This window comes from Acanthisitta chloris, unplaced genomic scaffold (genome assembly GCF_000695815.1).
Source record: "Acanthisitta chloris isolate BGI_N310 unplaced genomic scaffold, ASM69581v1 scaffold15044, whole genome shotgun sequence".
Classification (NCBI taxonomy): Eukaryota; Metazoa; Chordata; class Aves; order Passeriformes; family Acanthisittidae; genus Acanthisitta; species Acanthisitta chloris.
Window position 1 is genome coordinate 1 of NW_008667755.1, and position 9,707 is coordinate 9,707.

At 42.8% G+C, this 9,707-nt stretch overlaps 1 protein-coding gene across 1 annotated transcript; it reads left to right on the forward strand.

The window, feature by feature from the left end:
* The first annotated feature begins 4,337 nt into the window (after positions 1-4,337).
* MTERF2 (mitochondrial transcription termination factor 2) lies at positions 4,338-5,531 on the forward strand. The gene has a single exon (XM_009072649.1). The coding sequence runs from the start codon at positions 4,338-4,340 to the stop codon at positions 5,529-5,531; it is 1,194 nt and encodes a 397-aa protein (XP_009070897.1).
* Positions 5,532-9,707: the final 4,176 nt, after the last annotated feature.

The following is a 9,707-nucleotide window of genomic DNA, read 5'->3' on the forward strand; positions in this document are numbered from 1 at the left end:
GAGCCCCCGCGGGCGGTGGCGGTAACGACACTCACGGGCTGCGGGAGCGGGGCCTGCCAGCCTCACATCCCGGGACAACACCCGCTCCTGCCTCTGGGCCCACGAGCGAGTCCAACGGGAGTGTCTCCGGGAGAGAGGGCCTGGTTTTCTCCGTGCTAAAAGCACCATTTGATGAGCACTAGCTTAAATGGTCCTGGTCGTTCTTAACCACATTTTAAAATGTCTTTCTTTTCCTAGATATAAGGAAAAGCTTCTCCCCCATAAGGACAGTTGAGCAGTAGAACAGGTAACGCAGAGAGGCTGGGTGGGCTCTGTCCATGGAGGTTTTAAAGACCTGACTGGACAGAGCAGCCTGGTCTTAGAGCAGACCCTGCTTTGAACTCTTGAGGTCCTTTCCAACCTGGATTATGCCGGGATACTCTGTATCTTTTGTAATCCTTACCTCATTTCCACTATTGATGCAAAGCAGGGATTATTTTTTTGTCTGTAAGTGCAGAAGTGTGAATGCTTACTCTACTGTACGTCAATCTACTAAACTGCTACCTGACATCACTTCAGATTTTTCCACAGACCTGTCTGCACTGCTCTCTTCCAGGTAGATAGCTACTCTTCTTGTTAGTTCAATCTAGGCATTCAGGGGTCTCATTTAATTCTCTGCAGCCTGCTAGGATTGCTGTAATGAGAATGGTAGTGACCAGCACACAGTAGCAGTCATACTTGTGCCCTCTTTAGTGAAAGATTTTGTGAAAAATACAACATTAAGAGGTTGGATTTGCTGATATTCAAAAAGTGAGATTTGAGTCTCAAAACACACAATAAAAAATTCAAATGAGGGATGAATCAGCCAGTTGATCCTTATATCTATTTTCTATAGAAGATATACATAGAAGTCTCATTAAATAATGAGACTTATAGCATCCCTTTACTCTGTACAGACAGGTCCTTCCTGGGAAGAAGGATCACAGGTAACTTCCAGATAGACACTAGTTCACTTCCTTATTGCTTTTATGACACTTGGTGGTAAGAGGGTTCTGCTGGCAGTGAGAGCAAACATCTCATCTGAGCTGGCAGCTGTTTTTCTTAATCTCTCAAATGGTTTACAATCCCCACAGCAATCTAAGCATGTAAGAAGTCCCAGTGGGGTCCTGCACATTAGAACATGCATTAGATCCCACGTGGGCTTCAACAGAACTCTGAATTCTTGAAGCAAGTTCCATACCCTGGCAATGTGATACTGTCACCTATGGACTTGGAAATACACCAAATCATAATTCTACATCATCTTCTCAGTTTCTATAGAACACCATGACATTAAAATTCATTCATTTTATTTTGCATGTTGCATTTGGCTTGGTGCTGTACAAGGGCTCCTGAATACACCAGTCAAATGTGCTTTAGGAAGTAAAGTTTTCATTCCCCTTACAGTATTCTGTTTCTGATGATCACACAACAGAGAAAAAATTGGATATGATATTTTCAGAAAGCTTAAAGCTTCTTTTATCATTCCTCTGTCAGATCTTGGAAGGACACATTTTTTTAAAAATCAGAATTTTTTAAAAGCTCTGTAAGAATAAAAATTACTGTATTTTAAGTGACTGCATTACTCACAAGGCAGTTTTGTCTAGCAGCAGGATTACACATTGAAGTTACTTTTCCAGTTTGGAAGTATCATCTGACATCCCAAACAATTCTAACAGTATTTCATTTTGCTGGCAGTTACCAGCTAAGCTGAAGCATTAATGAGGAAAGCCCAGATCCTTCAGTGACTGTCTTACTCTGACTGGACCCACCAAATGCAGTAGAACTACTCAGAGTGGTTGGACACAGGCCCTCTCCCTGTGGAGGAGAGGCTTTAGGTTGCAGTCTCTGTGAAAGTCCCTTTTTCAGGGCATGGAAAGGTCAGCACACAAAAGATCTGTGACTTACCTACACTTCCAGTGCTTTCAGGGCTGTTGGGAAAAGTCACTTGTCCTGTGGTGGGGCTTGCTGAACTTCTTGTGTCACAAATCATCCTTGGGGTTATGACACAAACAACTTCATTAGGCAATTGGATTTTGCCTCAGAGATTTGAAACAGCACTAAACAAGTTACCAATAAACAGCTTCTGTTAGTAACATAAGCTTGCATATAGGAAATTATGTCTTATTCTGTTAGTTTACGATGTAGGAACATAACAAGAGTCCAACTTTTAGAAGCTGAAAAAAGTCAACCTAAAAGCAAAGGTACACTTTCCTGAGATAAAGGATTTTACCTCTAGAAAATATTTAACCTTACGTGCCAACCAGAGAGAGGATCCATCACTCAAACCATGTACTTTCCATGAAAGATGGACTATAAGGAAGATTCTGGGGGGCCTTGTATAGCTGTGCCTGCAGCGGGTTTCTTGGTCTGTTATGAAGGAGACCAGACTGCATGATCATAACAGTATTTTCTCTCCCTAAAAAACCCCCCAACCAACCAAAAATAATTTAACCTAATGCTCACGTAGGTACTTTTTGAAGCATGCTGTACTTGGGGAGAGGCAAAAGCAACTGTCAAATGCACAAGTTGTACTTTGTGTCTCATTTGAACAGTTTCAAGCACATTGCCAGCAGCAGCCATGTGTGTGAGCATTTTGCAGGTCAGCAGTTCTCCCTTTCACACTCTGTGCTTCCAACAAGTTGTAAAGATACACTTGTTCATATCTCTGTTTGACTACTGTAGCTCTTTTGGCCACTGCAGAGCAGGTGACAGTGCACATGCTGTTGGTGATACTTGGCACTCAGCTTGAGCAAAGGTGAGGTGTAGCCACAACGACCCCATGGTTGCTGTGTGGACTCCAGCACAGCCACACACCTATTCCCCAGGACTCTATGCCTGCTGGGACTGACTGGCAATAACAGAAGTGACCTGGAGGCAGAAATAAGGCATCAGTGCAAAGGGCTGCTGTAGCAGGGGAGGTGCTGGAATCATAGAATTTAAGGGTTGGAATAGACTTTACAGATCATCTAGTCCCAACCCCCTGCCCTGGGCAGGGACACCTCCTTACCAGATCAGGTTGCTCGAGGCTTCATCCAGCCTGGCCTTGAACACTGACAGGGTTGGGGCAGCCACCACGTCCCTGGGCAACCTGTGCCCGTGTCTCACCACCCTCACAGGGAAAAACTTTTTCCTCACATCCAACCTAGACTTTCCCTCCTTTAGTTTGTTCCCATTACCCCTGGTCCTGTCACTACAGTTCCTAATAATCCCTTGTGGGCCCTTCAGGTCTTGAAAAGTTCTCTGAGGTCTCTACACAGTTGTCTCCAGGCTGAACAGCCCCAACTCCCTCAGCCTGTCTTCATAGGGGAGATGCTCCAGTCCTCTTAGCAACTTTGTGGCCTCCTTTGGACTTGCTCCAACAATTCCATGTCCTTCTTATGTTGAGGACACCAGAACTGCACACAGTATTCCAGGTAGGTCTCACAAGAGCAGAGTAGAGGGGAAGAATTGCCTTCTCTGACCTGCTGCCCACACTCCTTTGGATGCAGCCCAGGTTTCCATTGGCTTTCTGGCCTGAGCTCACACTGCAGCTCATGGGGAGCTTCTCATCCACTGTCACTCCCAAGTCTTTCTCCTCACTGCTGGTTTCAGTTACTTCCCCAAAGCAGGCAAGCAAAGGCCTGGAACTGTTACAAGTGTTCTTACTTTCTCCCCCAAAATACCTGTGTGCTTATTCAGAACTCAATTAACAGACTCAGCTAGTGAAAAACACAAAGGTTTCTGTCACTTTCCCCTCCCTCGATTGTAGGAAGAATTATATCAAAATGAAGTTAGGCTATGAACTGCTGCTGAAGCAGCACTGGGTGGGGGACTTGTCTCTGACACATGAAGGAACAGCTCACACTGCAAACAGTGCATGAGTTCAAGCAAGTACATTCAGAAGAGTGAAGGAAGACATTTAAGCTGCCTTTTTCATTAATTTAGTGGGGTTTCTGTCAAGTGAAATGACATGAATCATTTTTCTAAGCGTAGTGTGAGTGATCTGCAATATGCTAATAATGTTAGCTGCAGGAAAGGGCTGACAGTTTGGTTCTTGTATGACTGCAAGCATTGGTACAGGCAGAGCAGTGCCACCACATCACATCTGCTGCATCCACACATCCCCGTGCCAGTGAGACATCCCTCAGAACATTAACCTTGCAAAAGTATTTCCCTTCCGACTTCCACAGGAAAGACTTTGTGCTAGTAACAAAAAGCACAGTTGAGAGCAATTTCTTACGGCAGCTCAGTCTAAACATCAATGACTGTGAGCATTAACTCATTCCTTCAGTATGTTATCTTAGAGCTGCTCTGTCTCCACAGGGCTGACGGCCACGATGCTGAGAGGAGTCGCTCACGGCGCAAAAGACACGTTCACTCTTCTGTTGACAAGATCTCAGCGCTGTAATCCAGGACTGAATTTTTCACCAGGATGCCCTGAAGCAGCAAACAGAAGCTTTCTAATACATTCCACTTACACAACTGACTCCAAGTCAGGAGAGGAAAACACCAAAACCATTGAGAGTCTCTACAGCTTGTCAGTTGACATTAGGAAGATTCGCGGGCTGAAGGAGTGGGTCCTGCTCCAGGATGTGGCCTATGTTAAAGAAATTGCTGGTATCCTCCGAGAAATGGGAGCAGATGAGAGCACTGTAGCCAACATTCTAGAACGTTGCCCAGAGGCAATTCTCCGCACCCCTGCAGAGGTGAACTCTCAAAGAGCTCTGTGGCAATTAGTATGCCAGAACGAAAACCAGCTGATTAAGTTAATAGAGCAATTTCCAGAGTCTTTTTTTACTACTAAATATCACCAGAACCAGAAGGCAAACATAGTGTTTTTTCAAGAGCTAGGACTTAAGAATAATATAATCACGAGATTCTTGACAAGTGCACCCAATATTTTCTATAACCCTGTTGCGAAAAACAAAGATGTAATAGAGACATTGCAAAGAAGTTATTTAAATTTAGGAGGTTCTGAAGCAAATATGAAGATCTGGATACTGAAGCTATTGAGCCAAAACCCATTTATTTTATTAAACACCTCTACCATCATTGAGGAGAACCTGGAATTTCTCCAGAAGAATTATTTCACTGACCATGAAGTTCTTCAGCTGCTGGCCAAACTTAAAGGCTTCATTTTTCAACTTAATTCTGCTGCTATGCAGGAGAGTATGCTTTTTTCCAAGAAAGTCTTTAAGTGCAGTGATCAAGAACTAAAACAGCTCGTGCTGAAATGCCCAGCCCTTCTCTACTATTCTGTGCCAGTTTTGGAAGAGAGGCTTGAAGGCCTACTGAAGGAAGGAATTTCTGTAGCACAGATCAGAGAGACACCAATGGTGCTGGAGTTGACAACACAAATTGTTCAGTACCGAATTAAAAAGCTCTCTGCATTGGGATACGATATAAGGAATGGAAATCTAGAAAGTCTGAGTGGTACTAAGAAAGATTTTGAAGTCAGTTATGGTAAGATACAAGCAAAGAAGGAGAGACCAATTTTTAATCCTGTTGCTCCTATACACATTGAAGACTAATTTGAATGCTGTACTCTTAAGTTCTGCAGAAGAAAATGAAGTGATAAGTTGGTTCTTTGACCTGAAACAAAAGGAATCTTAACCAGATTGGAGTCTCACACTGTACTTTGTCCAGGACTGGCTCTGGGGCACAATTTCATCTTCCAGTTGTAGCTTTCTAATAATTTCAAATAACACCATAGAACCTGCTTCTGGTAAAGGTTACCTTTATTTTCCTAGAGTAACTCATGGAGTTTTTTGGTTCTGTTACATTTTCTTACCTAACAACCTGTTTTGTATTTTCTGCTATGTCACTGCATGGTTGAGCCTGTGGTAGTGACTAGTTTAGTTTTTATCTGACAAAGGCAATTCTCCCAGCAGTGTTCATCAACCCACTGGTTCAGTGGCTTCAGGAGACTCTCTTGGAGTTCCATTCCTCACTGCTGCAGCAGGTGTCTCTAGCTCCTGGATCCTGACCTGCAGCAGACTTGATTTCTTGGCTAGGAAAGCTTAGCCAGAGCAGTTTGAGAACAAGGGCAGGATATTTTATTCGGTGACTGCTACACTGAAGGCCTAGTACAAACCGTAATGCAAGGAAACTACAAGACATTTACATTCCTGAGACTTCAAAATTTACTTCTTTTGCAAAAGGTTTGGGGCAGGAAGAAATACATTTATTGCTAGTTCTTTTCTAGCAAGGCTTGGGGACAGGAAAGATTAGGGAGACTCAAGTGAGTCTCAGATGGTGGTAGGAGAAAGGTAGAAGTCATGCTTTTATATTAGGTGTAACAAATCTCTGGTCTGTAAACCACTGGTGATTAAAAATGACTATGAGATTTGCAAGCAGCTGCCACAGTTTCTAAATATAAGTGTGGCACTGCTTCTCAGATAACAGCATATGGCAATTGTCAGCAAGTGCTGCCTTTGAAAATAGCAACTATCAGACAGCGTTGAAGTTTTCAGGGGATTTAATTTCTTCTCATTTATGGGCTGTGAATGGTAATATAAAACAGTAGCATCACTGACAATCATAGAATCATCAGGGTTGGAGATCTCTGAGATCTAGTCCAACCATTAACCTGCCACTGCTGTAATTTTGAAAACAGATACTTATTTAGTACGTTTTTTGCAAGTTCTGATTTTCCTTTCAAATTTACATCATTTCCAAGTGTTCCAAAGGAACCATCATCTTTCTTCATGCTGACTCTAAAACCCCAATATCTTACTACTGCCATGGAACTTAAACTACTATTAGTCCTCTACAAAGTCGAAATGAGGTAATACCATTAAACAATGATCTCTCTTCATATATTCAATCAAGATTCATTCCACAGTATACACTGAGTGTTTATAGAATCATGGAATCATCAAGGTTGAAGGAGAGGTCTAAGACCATTGAGTCCAACCATTAACCTGTCACTGCTGGAACCCCTAAACCATATCCTGCAGCATCAGATCCAGACACCTCTTAAACACTTCCAAGGATGGTCACTCCACTACTTCCCTGGGCAATATTCCAGTGCCTGAGCACCCTAAAATGCTTTTCCTAACATCGAACCTGAATCTTAATAGGATTAGGATCATCAGTGATTTTATTTTCCAAAGACTTTCCTAAACAACTATTCCATACTCATTCCTCCTTGTCAGAGGATTAAAAAAAATTACACCCTGCCCTCAACTCCAGGCCATTCTTCAAGGTCATTTTCAACACACATTTTGGCAGCAAGTCCAGGGCTCCTTTTCTTAAGGAGAAGTTTTAAATTGCTTAAGAAGGCTGGTATTAAACTGGTTTCAGAGGGTGGGCTGCAAGATGATGATTTTATAGTCTGACACATTACCTGGTGTGAGCTCGGCAAGGCTTACCAGATGTTTCCAGCAGCAGCAGATGCTCTTACCAGAGGAGAGCCAAGATCTCAACAGCTAAAAACATAAAACTTCCCACTCTGCAGGCAGGAGTGCAGAGGTGACAGCAGCTTGTGGGGGTGGATACTGCTCTTGCAGGAGCACGTGTGACCGCAAGTGAAAATTCAAGGAGGGGCAGGTAGCACCAGTACACAAGAAGTCAGGCTGTGCCGCAAAGTTGTGTCTTTGCAGACTCCTTCAAAACACTCTTGTTCTTTAAGAGGAAACTGGGAAGTTAGCCGTATTAAAAATGGACAGGAACTTGCCTTTGTCACTTTGTGACTGTCCTTCCGTGCTTAGCTATTAGGCAGACCACGAGAGGATTCGAATTCCGAAGCCTCTTCCCCTCAGACACAAGGAGCATTTCGGCTCTTCAGAGCTGCTGACAGCACAACCTGTAACTGAACCACAGACCTGACTGGTGGTTTGGGGTGAAAAGGAAACTAAGAGGTACAACAGTGCTTTGTGCTTTCCCTGAGTATTTAGGATTATATTACTGTTTTTAAAGTTCTTGAAAGAGCTTATTCCCATCACTTAAGAGTATCTCCAGTGGCAACAGAACAGGAAAATGACATACTTCCTTAACTGAGTCATAGCCAAAGTTATCATAAACTCATTTTCCATTCTGAATGTTGCAATTTTTCCTCCTCCTCCCCTTTCAAAACAGAAGCATGAGCCAAAATGCTCTTTTTCTCAACCACCAGATCAAAATTCATTCAACCTTACATTCCTAACTCTATGCCTGGGACCTGTTTCTCTCTTCTTCACAAGATTCATTTGTAATAAAACCTCAGGGAAGCTCCCAGTCACCAAAACATTGTAGTGCTGAAATCCATCATCTATGGTTGTTACAGTGAACATGCAGCAGTTTACACTTTTTAAGTCAGGCACATAGGAGCCTGTAGATAAGTCTTCATTACACAATGAGCAGTCAGGCATACAAGTTGCCTTCACAAACATTTCCCCTTTGGAAATGGGAGCTGGGGAAAGGAGAGCAAAATGAAGTCACCACAAAAACAACCCCAAGACCCAAGAACAACCTCACTCCCCCTGAAAATTTCAGTTCCATATTCCATTCAGCTCCTATGATTTTAACAGTAGGTATTCCCAAGCCTCATTCACCAGGGGAAAAGAGAATGATTGCAAAGGATATTGAGCTGTGTCTGTGCACAGCTTACACAGGGAAGTTACAGCTTTTGTTAAGAGCTGGTTGGCACGAGGCAGGTGCAGATAAAACACACTGAGGCATAATACTGTGAGAAGACTTATACCTTAGCATGCCTTACTTACTCCACAAAACTAAGGAAGCTTTCAAACATCTGAAACTGCAACAATTTAATGTTTCACTGGTGCCAGGACAGAATGAGAACAAGTTTTTAAGATGAAGCAAGTTTCAAAATTGAATGGAAAACATACAGGATATAAGACAAAGCTCTTTGAACTAAAACCAGATGCCACGTTAAGATGTTTCAGTTACAAGATGCAGAAGTAATAGGTACAGGATGTGTTAAGAACAAAACACAACGAAGTGTTGGCAGTTCTTTACACATCTAATATTGCTTATCTCAGACCACATTTATTTTGCTGTAAGCTTCATAGTTATAAAAATTAGAGAATGTCATAAAAAAAAAGAGGTATGAGCAGTTCAACATTTCTGTTTTCAGAAAAACTATTAGGAAGGGTTTGGTTGAGTGTCACTGTGCTCCAAACAGGTGACTTGTAAGAGTTCAGTACAGCACACTGGGAACATGGCTACATTGGAAACTGCAGGAAAACAACCACACAAGTATATGCTGTAGCTGGATTGCCTCCTAGATCCAGGCCAGCTCAGTTCTAGAGCTTACTGGTACCCTCAAACCATAAAAAATTCTATGCAGTTAGCTTGTGACTATAAAGAACAGTTAAAGTCTTCCATTTGCTGCATAAACTTACCTCATTGCAGCCTCACAGCAGATTGGAACTAAGCAGCTGGTGACTCTAGCAGAGGGAGGAGATGACATTTCTCGGGTGTTTGCTCTCCCCACAGCCCCAGGTCCCCATGCTTGTGAGTGTCAGACTTCCAACATACACAATTACTGGCATAAAGCTGTTCCAGAGTACAGCTGAAGTACCAAAGGCTCAGAGAGACCTGGGAACTATTGTACCATAACTTAGAGCACACTTTCAACACAAGGAGTAAGTTTTAGACAAGTGATATGTCTCTTCTATTCATTTTTAAAAGTCCTCCCACATACCCTTCCAGCACAACCACAGCCACTGAAAAAGCAAGCTTACAAGTTGCTGGTAGGAACACAT

Coding starts and splice junctions, on each gene's coding strand:
- MTERF2 (XM_009072649.1), top strand. CDS start 4,338: ATGCTGAGAGGAGTCGCTCACGGCGCAAAAGACACGTTCACTCTTCTG.